The 15134-nt window shown below is 32.4% G+C and overlaps 1 protein-coding gene and 1 pseudogene across 1 annotated transcript; one reads left to right on the top strand and one right to left on the bottom strand.

Moving 5' to 3' along the window:
• The first annotated feature begins 79 nt into the window (after positions 1 to 79).
• LOC114410519 (phospho-2-dehydro-3-deoxyheptonate aldolase 1, chloroplastic-like) lies at positions 80 to 4367 on the top strand. Its single transcript, XM_028374504.1, has 4 exons — positions 80 to 292; positions 883 to 1136; positions 3454 to 3729; positions 4268 to 4367. Exons 1-4 carry the CDS (start codon positions 80 to 82, stop codon positions 4365 to 4367), a joined length of 843 nt encoding a protein of 280 aa, XP_028230305.1.
• A 3720-nt stretch (positions 4368 to 8087) lies between these two features.
• On the bottom strand, positions 8088 to 12806 carry LOC114410518 (annotated as a pseudogene).
• Positions 12807 to 15134: the final 2328 nt, after the last annotated feature.

The raw sequence follows: 15134 nt of genomic DNA, 5'->3' as shown, positions 1-15134 counted from the left end.
CTATGCATCATGTCAAGCAATTTGGCTTGATTTTCTACTGAAGGAGATCAAAGTTGAAGTGAAGAGACCTTTGTACTTCATGATTAACAACAAATTTGCAATCAATCATGCAAAAAATCTTGTTGCACATGGGAGAAGTAAACACATAGAAACAAGGTTCCATTTCCTAAGAGAGCAAGTGAAGAAAAGGATAATCGAAGTGACCCATTGCCCCACTCAAGATCAACCAGCTAATGTGCTTACCAAACCAGTGAGAGTGGATCGGTTTTTGAAGACCAATGGTGAACTAGGGGTTCTAAGCTGTTTAGATTGAAGGGGAGTGTTGAAATATGATAAAAATACCAATTAAACAGCTTAATATCATTTTGGTCTTAGGTTTTAAATAGTTGAATAATGTTGAGAGTAGTAGTTATAACTAACTACTATGTCTTGAACTGTATAAAAAGAGTTGTGTTGTAACAAGAAAAATAATAATACACTACACACTTATCATTCTATCTTCTCTCCAAGAACATAAATTTCTTTCCTTCTTCTTTCCTAAGGCATAGATCACCATTAACCATTTCCTTCAATTGGTTCTAACAAATCCCAGGCCTAGGCCTATCCAAGATGTTCATGCCGCTGACAACAACTCCATGAATGTAATAACCGATAAGAAGTGTGAGGCGAAGTGGACAGTGGACAACTAGAAGTCGAAAAAGGCCATTCAGCTCCCGGAATACCCGGACCAAGAGAAGCTCCAGTATCAAACTGATGATCGACTTTGAATTAATGTCAAACTAGTGGGACATTTATTGATCCACATGACCTGATTTTTATTAAGAAAATGTGAAATAAAAGAGTGAGTAATGATGCTATGTTTGACTGGTCGTGTTGTGTTAGGTGGGAAGAATGATGGGTCAATTTGCGAAATTGAGATCCAAAGAGATGAAGGAGACAAATGGGATGAAACTGTCGAGTTACAAGGGAGATAATGTGAATGGAGATGCTTTCGAGGAGAAAATGAGAATTCCTGATCCTGAAAGGCTGATCAGAGCGTACAACAAATCTGTTGTGACTCTAAGTCTTCTGAAGGCATTTGCTATGGGATGCCAATGGAATTTGGACTTCTCACAACACAACGAGCAAGGAGACAAGTACTCATGGGTAATTGAAATTCACACAGATCTAAAATAAAAATTAAAAATCTAATCAAATCGATTGTTTGGATGATTTTTTTCCCTCAAATTAATCAGTTTGTGGTTTGTGTTTTTGAAATTGAATAAAATCGTAACGCTTATACTTCGGGGTGGGCATAAAGGTCGATCTAGTTCGTTTAAGGCCCGACCCATGAAACCTATGTTCTAAGTGGACCAGGTAAATTCATTCTACAAAATAAATGGATTTTTTTAGGTTCGTATTCAGTTCACCAAGCTTGCGGATAAACGGACTAGTTCGCGGGTTCAATTAATAATTTTTTTTAAAAAAAATATGTTTTTGGTTGTTTGGCACAACCACAAGCAAGAAAGAGGCGCGACAGGATGGGAGGCACGATGGCGTAGGGAGGCAAGACATGCAAGAAAGAAGATCAATGCGTAGAGAGGGGCAGTGCGTGCGAGCCTAGGAGGAGGGAGTGGCCTTCTCTCTTGCGGTGTTTGGTCGGGGTAAGGGATGTGCGGTGTGGTGCTGGCCGAGGTAGGGAGGTTGTGCGTGAGTTGAAGAAGAGAAAGTGATGTTGTGGGCCTCTCGGTGGAGTGAGGGCCGAGGAAAGAGATAGGTGACAAAGTGAGGGCCGAGGAAGGAGATGCATGGTGAAGTGAGGGTCGGGGAAGGAAACGCGCGACAGAGTGAAGGCTAGGGAGGGGAGGTCTGCGGTGAAATGAGGGTTTGAAAGGAGAGACTCTGAAGTTTGAAGTCTCAACCTATATAATTTTTATTTAAAAATTAATTTTGTCTTCTATGGACTACCCGCGAGCTCGCGGGTAAAATCCGTTAAATCCACGAACTTAACAGATTGAACTCAAGTATTGCTTATAATCATAAGGGTTTGTAAAAAAAAGGCTCACAATCCGCGAGCTTAACGGGCCGACTCACGGACTTGAACCGTAGACCTACCCCTACTTATACTAACATTTATATTACTTTTTATGTTATAGATTTTGAGTATAACACTTGAGTTTTATAGTATTATAGTGTTATATACAAAAAACTTACACAATATGTACATTTTTTAGACGATTTCTTTAAAATATGTGATTTTAAATAAATGAAATTTTGATAGATTTATAAAATGTTTAACATATTAATAAATTTTATACATGATTTATCAACAATTTTTTTAATGTAATTTAATTTAAAAGATAAAAAAATATAAATTTAAATAAAATAATATTTTAATAAAAACTGTAAAAACTAAACTGAACTAAATCACAAATTATTGAATTAGTCTAAATTTTATTTTAAATAAAAATTAAACCAAATTAAATCATATATATTTTTTATTTTAGTTCACATAACTTTTTGATAAAAAATCAAATCAATGAGTCACACGAAAATTCCTATATCACGAAATCCTTTTTTTTTTCTTTTACTTCAATGGGTGCATCTTTTTCTTTTCTTTTCTTCCCCGTAACTTATTTTATATTTTTATGGCTTAATTATTTTCCTACTCTCTCCTTAAATCTTGTCTTGTTCTATTCATTTTCCTTCAATGAGTCAAGTTTTTCTTCCTTAAAATAAGGTTGAACAACCTCTTTCTTCCTCTAAATGGGATCGTACTATCTAGAACAATAAAATTAAAAATAAAAAACGGAGGTTGGGTTACGTGTACAGTGTCAATGTCTCTCGTTTAAATTTTTAATTTTAATAAAATTAATTTTAAATGTTAGCTTTATTATTTTTTAAAGTTTTATACTAATTAATTTTACTTTGTTATTATTTAAATTAAGTGCATTCTAATGTAGAATATTCTTTAGATATAAATATTTTTTTGGTACAAGATATAGATAAATTAATTATTTTAATGTTTTTTTAAAAATGAATTCTAAATAAACTCATTTTTTATTTTATTTTTTTAAAAATAAATTATAAATAAAATAATACGATCCCATTGTTTTCCTCTTTTTTTTTTCATAAAAAAATCAAGTGACATTATTGCCAAGCCATATATTAATAAATGAAATAAAATGATTAAATATTATTATATGTTTCTGTTACATTCATGTTTATAGCTACCTCTCCTTTTCAATATAATTTAATATTAACTATCCGTTCCAAGATTTAGCTCCCTTATCCACTTTCCGGTTTATAGCTACAGAACATCTATACATTGAACATCTTTTGTTGGTTTTTCTAATGGGGTAAAGAGAGAAAGATGGCTAAATTAAAAATTTTATAGTGCACTGCACCTATAAGAAAAAAATTCTTCATTCAAGTCTTTGCAAAAAATAATTATTTTTTGGCATGGCATGACAGGTACCTAGAGCTTGCTCACCGAATTGATAACACCCTTGCATTCATGGCTGCTGCAGGCCTCACGGTGGACCATCCTATAATGAAAACAACTGAGTTTTGGACTTCACATGAATGTTTGTTACTGCCCTATGAGCAATCACTCACTAGGTTGGATTCAACTTCTGGTCTCTACTATGACTGCTCTGCCCATATGCTTTGGGTTGGGGAACGGACCAGGCAGCTCGATGGTGCCCATGTTGAGTTTCTAAGAGGAGTTATAATCCCCTTAGCATTAAGGTTTGAACATGCATGTTTCTTCTAATTCCAATTAAATTCACTTTCTTCTTATGAACTTGTACAAGCACGTAGAACCATAAAGTCATCCTAACGATAAAGATCTGTAATAATTTTTAAAAGAAATTTTTTACTTTAAATATGTCAGATATTTTTACTAACAAATGTGATTTTTTTTTTCAATATATGAGGTCTGTTTTATTTTATAGATACTAATAGCAAATGAATTTTTATTGATGAACCTAAAACATAAGCTTTAATTGTTTTACCTTTAAGTTGGTCCTGGAGAACCATTTCATTCTATTGCTATTTTGATATGTATCTTTAGTCTCAACTCTCTTGATATATAGTGTAATGTTGATGAATTAATAAAATGATACCATATTGCAGGTAAGTGATAAGATATAAGGTATTGCGAATTCCTGTGCCGCTGAAGATAGCTGGCTACAGAAATCAAACGTAAGGTTTTCATTTTTCAATCACCACTTGAACCAACCTTGACTGATTTTGAACATCGCTACCACACTCACTGTGACCCCAGGCTTAATGCTTCACAATCTCTTGAGCTGGCTTTCAACATTTCTGAACGCCTCAAAAAGAATAGGATCGGATCTGATCTTAACAGTATCTTTTCTCTGTAGAATGGCTTTGCTCCTTTTCCTTAAATTTTAATTTATATATGGACGCAACAAACAATGTTATTGAATAATGTTTTGTGGATAGGAGAGGACATAGGCATAATAAGTAGTATGCTAAGGAGAGAAATAAGAAAGATCAAATGACTATTTTCTATTAAAAAAAGTATCCATGAATGTTATCAAACTTGAACATGGACCATTTAGATATAAAGCTTGTGCACTTTATTTTATGTGTATATTGACAAGTAAAGCGGTCGTGTTTTTTAAATTAATTGGGTGCACATGCTATTGACAACTCCATTTAATCTCTTACTTCTACATTAATCCTTTTTCATGATATTTTTATAGATGTCAAACTTATATTATTTTCGTGTATGCTTCGGGACAAGTCCTTCTCACGATGACAAGGAGTTTAGCGTGCTACTCTTAAATGTGAAAGAAGATATTTCTAAAAGCAACTAGTGAAATTACTTATGTTAATGCTTAAAGTACATAATCTAAAGATATTATTAGGGTAAGTGAATTTTTATAATATTTTTACAAAAGTTTGTTTATATATCTTGCTATCCTTTATATGACATGATATATGACGTGTGTTACAATTATTTTAGGTTTTCATTGCATGATGAGAAGATAAAAAATGATAATACATGATGATACATGTATGTAGATTTATCTTTAATTGGCGAACATGTTTATTAGTATAAGACTGTTTTAAAGGATCTTTGATAGAACGTGTTAAATGTATGTTAAGGGGAAAAAAATATTGTATTGATGAGAGTATTCTTTGAGAATTATGGATGCCATGGAAGGATGTAGTGATCGTAAACTTCTGAGAAAAATAACAAGTTTTCTTACAAGTAGACCGGTTGAAGTCCATTTGTAGACCATTAGGAGGTATTGATGAAGTAGATGTGAGAAATGGCTTTTTCATGGTGAAATTTGACTTAGCTATAAGGATAGAGAAAAAGTTAATAGTTGAGAGCCATGGATGATATGTTTGACCATTACCTCACAGTTTGTCTATGGATCTTATAGGATTTTCTTTATCTAGATTGATTGGATCTTGGTTTGGATTCATTCTTCAAGTTTAACTATAGAATATTATGGTAAAAGTGTCTTTTTTGCATTGCCCTCAACTGTTGGAAAACTAGTAAAGGTGGATATAAGGACGACGAATGTATTAAGGGAAAGGTTTACTAGAGTATATGTGGAAATTAACCTTGATTAGTTTGTGTGTACGTAGTGCGAATAGGGTTTAATTAGAAATCACTAGTCTGATGTGGAATATGTAGGTTGGCATATGTTGTGAAAGAGATGTGGTTTTTATTTCCAAAATGTGAGAAATTATGCAAGAAAGTAGGCGACACAACTAGTGATGACGGTTGTTGGACCTAACCCTAACACAAAAGGAGATGCATTCTAAAAAGAAATTGTTAGCCATGCAAACCCTAATGCAAAGTTGGTGATCAACATAATTAATGGGAAGGTTGATTTGTACGGTGATTAGCTGCTCGTTACTGAAGCCAAACGACAAATCAAATCAAGACAAAATTAGTTGTGGAGGAAATGATGAAATTCTAGGAAGTCAAATAAGAATTGAAATCAATTTCATGCGCTAATTATTTTTGGCGAGGGATATATGAAAGTAGGGCCACCACAATCTGAGTCAAATAAGGGGTTATTACACAGCATAAAAAAAGACGATAAAGTTGAGAATAGGAAAAGAATGAATCATAAATGACAAGAAAATAGGAGAAATGTGGTTACTGTTGACATAATTAATCTCATTATCCAACCCTTGGTCAAACCAATAAAACAGTGAGTCCAAAAGGTGGGAATGTGGAAATGCAAATTGCACAAAGAAATAACATTGAATAATTGAATGCTTATATGGCATCAAAACTGCGATGAATGTCCAAATATTTGCCCCTAATAAACTAAGATTGGAGTATCTAGAACCACCAGATTCTATGGTAGAGGTGAGGTCACTTCAAATGATGGAAAATGGGGTAGAAGTAGATGAAATGGTGGCTGAAACACCATTGACGTATATCATGGGTTCGAGCTTCTTATGTCACAAATCAAGTTTTAATGAGTAAATTTAAAGATTTTTCAATCTTATCTTGTGAGAGGGTTTGCCAATAACCGAAGTCATCAACATACATGAGATGTTGCAAAGATATAAACTAAAATTAATTTTTATTTGAGACTCGCATACCCTTCTCTAATACCAAATTAAAAATGTTTTGGGATAGAGAAGGTTATATTTCATTAAGCAAACATGCTACCAATGTGTTTGATGCGAAAGAAGATATTGCTGCTGATTTGATTGCAAAACTTTTGAAAAATGGGAAAGAAAACTCGTGATTTCAAATTCTACAATGTTAAAGTTGTAGAAGAGGAATATAAGGACAGGGGGAAAGGGCTTGAACAAGAAGTTCTCAATTCATACTATAACATATTTGCTTTAGAGATGAAGGTTGCCCTGCTAACTTATGGGTCAGTTGCAACAACTTGAAAGCAGAACCGATGACATTTAGTAACTCGCATACGAGGTCCAAGTAGAAGGTGCAATGTGTCTCAAGCTCCTTGACGCTATTGGAGTATTAGTATTTGTGTCTTTATTACAAATTATCAATTTGTATGATGTGTATGAATCATCATACGTGTTGCAAATTCATATAATCTAATTTTTTAAAAAGAATTAAAAATATATATTTTTAATGTTTTTTTAATAAATTTAGTTATAATTTTTTAATAATATTTGTGTAAATATTATTACGTTAAGTAGATTTTTATTTTTGGTTTTATTATAATTAATTTTGATCTAATAATGTATTTTTTTACATATATAAATTTTAAATAAAAATCATAAGTTTAATAAAAATTTATATACATAAAAAATTAAATGTCACAAAATTTATTATGTAAATTTATATATGCATTAAATATACATTAAAAATTTTAGTGTTAAATATAGCGACATTAATTATTTTATAATATAATTGACATATTAACTCAATTGATTAGATTATTATATTAATAACACGAAAGTGACATATTTAAAACTTATATGAATAAATAATTTTAAATTATTTCATAAAACATATTTTTAACCATCCCTACAATTATTCATTCCCAACATACAACAAATTAACCCTGAACATAATTATGTAGCTTTCATGCATAGAGTAGGATTGGTGTACCATTCAAAGAAAGAAAATGAGTTGTATAAAACCTTCAAACCTTCAAAATACATGATAAATGAATCTAAGACTGCCAATCCAACCACAAGACTCGCTCGACTAATGTACAAGCAAATATTTTCTAGTCCCGTTGAATCATTATTGTTTCTGAGGATGATTTTGAGTTTCCCTTCCACAATTTAATTAATTGGGTGTAACATGATTGGGAGTGTGAATGCAAGCCCCACCATAATTGTACCCGTCATCATATAAAATGTTAGAGGCGTTACTCTCCTGCTGAGCAATATGAAATGCAACAAAAATTTGAAGATCATGGAATCCTGGCAAAAGAAACGAAGTAAACTATTCTGAAAAGTGTACTATCTTATTAGACATGACTAAGGACTAATTATAATGTACACTTGAATATATTATGCAATACACACAACAACATACACGTCACTAGATATATAAACAGGACAGAGTACAGGCACAATATAGGAATGATCTAATAGATTAATTGATATGACACAAATTAAAAGTCAATTAAATCATACCTTTCTAACATCTTCAAAGCATTCAAAATTGTTGGCCTTGAAGCAACCATTACATGAGAATGAAGAATTTCAACCAACGAAACCCTCTCCATTATGTTTCTAGAAGAATTTCCATCTCCTAACATAGAAGCATCCAAAGCCTCTCCTATGTTTCCAGATTTCATCAATAATTTAACCCAATCTGTGAGCAAGAAAACTGGTGTTCCTGATGGAGACAACTCAAGGGCTTTTCTTCCACACATCATCTCAAGAATAAGCACACCAAAGCTATAGACATCACTTTTCTTAGTTAGTTGACCATAAAGTGCATATTCAGGTGCTATATATACATCCATGAGTACCATGCTACTCTAGCGTTTAGATGAGACATACTTTCACTGCTCCGTTTGGCTAGCCCGATATCTCCAAACCTTACTCTCTTATCTTCATCAAGTAGTATATTGGTGGCTTTGGTATCTCTTTGAAAAACCTCAGGTTAAACTCCAAAGTGCAAATAAACCAAAGCATTTGTCACATCCAAGATTATGTTTTTCCTTTCTAGAGGTGTGACTGTCTGCAATTCAGGAGGTTTGTTTTATCTCATTTTCCGCTTCTGGTCCAAATTAGTAAAATAACAAATCCCATCAAAGACATAATTGAGGTCTGCAAGCAAATTTGGCAACTTATATTGCAATAGCATCTGTGAATTTTTAAACAACACTACACCCTACTTCTCTAGGTAAACTAGTCTAAATCATATATTGCCAAACATATGATTTTAATTAAAGTGTAAATGGAGGGGCAACTTGCTGAAATTGCTGGAGGAATAGCCACCTACAAAGGCCACCAACGTCCCAATTGAAATCCAGATGCAACCCTAATGTTGGGACACTGTAATGCACTTCATTTCCCTAAATTTCCCTCTCCACTGCACTGCATTCCAACCAAATTTACGGGGGCATTAGTGTAAATGTAACTGTGGAGGACAATCTTGTCATTTTCTCTACGTGGTCAAATATGTGTAATTTTGAATTTTTGTTTTAAAAATAAATATTAAAAAGATTACCCCCTTAGCATATTACCCGTAAGGACTCTCAACCATCCATCTTTTTTATATTATATCCAACGGTCGTTATTGAATTTGATCACCAAACTCTATTTTGCAAACTTGACCACTTAGAATTATTCCATGAATAGACCAGATATAGTTTATGATTTATTTGATACACATATATGACAAATATAGTATTATAGGACGAATAGTTGGACAATTATTAATGGATGCAGGAATAAAAACTTTTAGGAATTTACTTGCTGATTTTTCCATCTATCTATGCTCCAAACACACAACTGTTCGCATGAAGAAAACTAATGGATGTCAAGATTTTTTATATGCATGGGTTTCTTAATTATTTTTTTTGGTTTCCGTAATAATTTTTATGTTCCTCACAGTGTTATATTACTGATAAAAAAATTCAAATAGAATTCTACTTCAATGCAAGAAATCAAAAAAACCGCAAGAAACTTTAAAAAATTTAAACATTTAAATTTTTTTATTATAACTTAATTATTATTCCAATAAAATAATTAATTCATTTTTTTAGTTTTTATGTATACAAATAATAAATATGAATAAATGAAGAAAATATTAAATATAAATAAAAAATTACATAACATTAAAAGGAAATGTATAACAATAAAAAAATACATTTTTACATAATAATAGATAATTAAATACAATAACATAGAAATAAAAAACATAATGATGAAAAAAAATATTACATAAAATTAATTATTATTTTCATTTCTGAAATGTTCCCAAATATATTCAACTAAATCTGCTTGAAGTTGGTGGTGTTTTTGTTTGTAGTGAACCTCTGCTCTTCTTTGGAGGTATGTTGATCTGATACTAGGGTGATCACCTATTAGAGTTGACATGTTATTACCTACACTATTGTAATCAATATTATTTTGATACGTGTCAGGTTTGTCCTCAACAATCATGTTATACAATATGATGCATGCATAGATGATATTCTTCATTTTATCAACATCCCAAAAACATGTTGGATCATGTATAATTGCGAATCGAGATTGGAGCACTCCAAACACCCGTTCTACATCCTTTCTTGCTGATTCTTGTCATTGTGCAAATAATTTTCACTTTTCTCCTTGTGGCATTGAGATGGTCTTCACAAACGTGACAAAGTCTGGATAAATGTCATCAGCTAAATAGTATCTCATATTATATTGGGTTCTATTCACTGTGAATTGCATTGCGGGTGCACGTCTTGACAAAACTTCATCAAACACATTAGATCCATTTAACACAGTAATGTCATTATTTGAACCAGCGGTGCCAAAAAATGCATGTCAAATCCACAAGTCTTGTGATGTCACGACTTCAAGAATTATTGTTGGGTTGTGATGATCGCCTTAACAAAATGGACTTTTCCATGCAACTGGATAATTTTTTCATTCCTCGTGCATACAATCAATGGAACCTAACATACCTGGAAATCCGTGTGCCACTCCTATTTGTAGTAGTCATTTAGTGTCTTCGTTATTTGGTCTCCTCAAGTAGTCATTCCCAAATATGGTGCAGATGCCTGATACAAATCACTCCAAGCATTTCATTGCAGTTGTTTCACCAATTTGAACATATTTATCCCCATTGTCAGCAAGTGATCCATAAGCCAATAAACAAATATAGTTGTGTACTTCTACAATGGAGATAGGCCTTTTCGACAAAGTGCATCGACCCTCATTTGAAAGTATTCATCATGATTGTTGAGCGCGTCTACAATTCGGAGAAACACATGCCTTCGCATACGAAACCTTCTTCGGAAAATGTCTGTGTACATTGGATTTTCTGAAAAATAGTCATTGAGCAATCGATCATGACCTTCTTCACGATTACAACGTACCACTTTTCTTCTTTGGCTATGCCTAGTGGTGTTGCCATGTAGTTGTTGTTGGCTCTCAAGTATCAATGTAATTATTTCTTCATTTGTGTTGTCTTCCAATTCCTCATCTATCATTTGATCTAAAACTCCATCTAAATCAATGTTTGGATCCATTATATGGTAACTGAAGTGTTTGAAATATAAGAGAAATGTTGTGTATTTTGCATGAGAACATGTGAGAATGATGAAACATTGGGCATTTATATAATTTCATTTATAACGACTAGTTTTATAATGGCTAGTTTTATAACGACTATTTTCATAACGGCTAGTTATATAACGACTAGTTTCATAACAACTAGTTTCATAACGACTAGATTTATAACAGCTAATTTTACAACATAAAATTCTGAATTTAAGATACAACAAAAACCTACACTGCTAAAATTAAATATCAAGCACAACATTAGCATAACATTCATACATAAGAACTAAACATTTAATATCCTAATTTTTTCCTAATAGTCACAAAAATATTCATGGTCTTTGTGTTGTTGTTTAGACATGTTGGATGTATCCTTCATGAGGATTTCATACTCCATACGTCGTTCCTGCTCTTGCAGACGTCTTTCTTGTGCCTCCTTTAACTGAATAAGTTTTGATGTGTTCACATTTTTTACCTTCATTACATTTTATATGCCAGATAAATCGAGTGTTAGAAAATTATTTTCCTTTACTCTTCCTTTTTGCTGCTTTTTGTCCAATTGGGCGAGACATTAGCGTATCATATTCTTCAACTTCAATGGGTGCTCTGGGTTAGAAGATGGCGAGTAATTTCCAGAAGCAAAAACCTTTGTTCTTTTTTAACACTTTGACATAAATTCTGCATCGAATTTTGGTTGATCTTTCAACAACAACCAAGCATGCTCAACCTCAAATTTTTTACCTGTATCCTGTGAGTAAATCATATGAGCATCAGCCCAGACATCCTTCTTTGAACTTTCATTTCTCCTATGTTTATCTGCTTGTTTATAGCACCCATTAAACTTCATTGCTAGGTACAAAATTGGATAAAAAGGCCTATAACATGTGTTTGGGTTGGTGGTTGACTATAAATTTATGGATTTTGAGAACTACCACTAGTACGTGACTCTACATTGAATGAATGATGCATATAGTGGATACATAATATACAGTGGTGGATTTTGAGAATTTTCACTGGTATGAGGTGGTGGATACATAACATATTGTGATGGATTTTAAAAATTTTCACTGGTAGGGGGTGGTTGATTTTGCAAGTAACTACAGTAACATTGATAATTATATTGGTTGGGATCCATTTTTGAGAGAATAAAAAAGATTGAGGCTTGATAGGAACAAGGAAAAAATCCTAATTATTAACTTATTTACAACGAAAGTTTTAGGTTTTAAATAATTTTTTATATAATCTATTTTATCTTCCATTAATTTTTTTTTCAATTACTCCACTTCTCCATTTAATTTTGCCACTTCTCTAGAATTTTCCCCCTTCCCCACACGTTGTCTTTCCCACTTCCCCACACACTCTCCACCCCCACCCCACCCATCTTCTCTCTTTTCTTCGCCAGACCTCCACATGCACACCCTTCTTCTCTCATTTCTCCGCCACACCCACACGCCTCTTTCACTTCCCTCATTCTCTTTGTGTTCTTTTCTTCAGTGCACCACCATTATCATGGCACCATCTTCGCAACACCACCATTGTGTCACCACCATCACACCACCACCATCATGGCCTTTCCCTCTTGCAACCACCGTCATCCCTCTTGCCATCATTGCGGCCCCTCCCTTGCGCAACTATTGTCACAACCCCTTGATTTGGTGATTCTGTTCTTAAATTTTTTTTCCATTCTCAAATTACTTGTTCAATGTTCTTTAATTTTGGTTCTATGCTGCTCTTGTTCGTTGTGTTGTTCTGTGTTTTGTGCTCTCATTGTTCTTTCTGTTGTTTTTTCTCTCTTTTTTACATGGTGGTTGATGTTAGATATTAATATTTTAAAGTTAAGCACAAGTTCCTTATATAAGAAATGTTTCTTTTTTAGGAGGAATATGTTCCGCCACATAAACCCTCTCTAGTGCAAGGTTTCTTCACGACATTGCATCTTGGTATGAAGGAACCAATGAAGAACCCTGCGTTGGAAATGCTCTTAATGATTTTCAACCGTATAATTCCCAAAAGAGCCTTTTTAAGAAACCATCCTCCAAATAAAGACAAAATTAATAAAGCTATTTTTTTTCCAGTGAGGGATCCAAAATTACGCTCTAATAGGTAAAGACAAAACTACAAATCTGGACCTTTTTTTTTTTATATCTGTGCCCCTATTCTTACCATTAAGATCCTCAATACCCCTTTTTAAATTAAGTACAAAGATATCCCTTTTTTCTTTTTTGCATTGTGAATTTGGGTCCTTATCCACCAAATTCACAACTTGTTTATGAAAAATCGTTTTACACTCACGTTAAGAATTCGATTTTCCCATAACCAAATTCTTAACAGTTTTTTTTTTGTTTTTTTTCCTTTTTTTTATTGTTTTTGTTATTTAAAAAATATTTTTAATTAGATAAATTATTTTTTCCTTTTTTTATACTAATTTTTTTTGTCTTATACATTTTAAAACATTTATTTTGGTTTTTTTATTGTGAAATTTGACTTAGTAAAGTTATTAAAGATTTTAAGTGCAAAAAGTGGGTTTGAGCTTTAACTCAACCCTATAAAACCAACTTGTAAGGTGAGGATTGCTCTCCACTTATATAATTTATCCCGACACTATTTTTATTCGATGTGGGATTTCAATCATGCCTCTTTTAGAATTCCATTGTCAAGAGAACACCTGTATCGCTTACAATATCTTTTCTCAACACTCATATATACCTAGTGCATATAGCTACGGACGAGTTCATTCTGTTTTTGAACCTTTGTACAAATTGTTTGGGAGAAAAATAATTACCTCTAGAAGATATACGTGTATAAGGGTATATTAGGGAAGAATCAAGCTTTGAAATATAGCAACAAAATTTTTCCTAAAATCAATCATTTTGTTTTGAAATAAAAGATATTGGAATTTAGAAAAGAGGAAAAAAGAAAGAATATACATTATACATATGAGGGATGAGAGGATCAAGAAGACAAAATTAATCCTCCAAATTAGAGAAAAGCTAAAAGAAAATAGGTAAACAAAGTAGCACAAGGACCCACAAAGCTATCCAATTTGTTGCAACAAACATGAGCAGAGAACAAAAGAAATGCAATAAAAACAATCTTATGAAACAATGTGTAAGAGAAAAGTTACACCCTTTGCAATGTCATTCATGTTGGAAGTTTTAGAGGATCCTATAGAAGCATAATTGCTAGATCAAAAGGATGTGGAAACTGGAAACAAAACCAACTCCTCTACCTAGTCATCCATGAGTCCCTCTGAAATTCATGTTTTGTGAGCAAAAAAACCCGAAAATAATAAAACAATCAAGTTGTCTGTCACAATTATTACACCAATAAGGAAACATTGAAAAGTACACGTCTAGAATAATTTTACTTCTAAACAATTTTTTTATTCAAATCCTTGAATTGAATTATTGTTTTTTGGCAAAAAAAAAAAATCCTGCTATTTTCCCCTACTTCAACAGTTAATTTGTAAACCATGAATATAATGTTGTTTTTAATCATGAACCAATATATACCAATATATATATATATATATATATATATATATATATATATAGAGAGAGAGAGAGAGAGAGAGAGAGAACGGATTAAATTATACAAATATAACTTTGACATTATATTCATGATTTAAAATGTTGTTTTTCTACTTACTTTTTAATTGCCAAATGAACTCCTTTTCTTTCATTGTTCTATTATTCAAAACCTGACTCCTCACCAAAAAAAGTAAATGCACCATAAAAGTTCAATTCATTTCAAGTTACTGAGATCCATAAAAAAAATTGTCTCAAAGTCATTGTATCAAAAAGAAAAATCTGCATAGAATTTGTGAGAGACTTATAAGTTTAGCCTCACCATGGGACGTTCTATTGCAATTAACAACATCATACAATTCTTTTGGTTATGCATGAACAATTATGGTAATTATGCAGAAACTATCA

The sequence above is a fragment of the Glycine soja genome, chromosome 4 (assembly GCF_004193775.1).
Source record: "Glycine soja cultivar W05 chromosome 4, ASM419377v2, whole genome shotgun sequence".
Taxonomy (NCBI): Eukaryota; Viridiplantae; Streptophyta; class Magnoliopsida; order Fabales; family Fabaceae; genus Glycine; species Glycine soja.
Note: the sequence above shows the minus strand (reverse complement) of the source record. Positions and strands in the feature narration are given on the sequence as shown.

What these genes read in the sequence shown, in the direction of transcription:
- LOC114410519 (XM_028374504.1), top strand. Translation starts at nt 80, where the DNA reads ATGATTAACAACAAATTTGCAATCAATCATGCAAAAAATCTTGTTGCA. An exon ending in CACAACGAGCAAGGAGACAA is followed by an intron (nt 1,137 to 3,453) that starts GTACTCATGGGT and finishes ATGGCATGACAG; the next exon opens with GTACCTAGAGCTTGCTCACC. An exon ending in ATAATCCCCTTAGCATTAAG is followed by an intron (nt 3,730 to 4,267) that starts GTTTGAACATGC and finishes CTGTGACCCCAG; the next exon opens with GCTTAATGCTTCACAATCTC.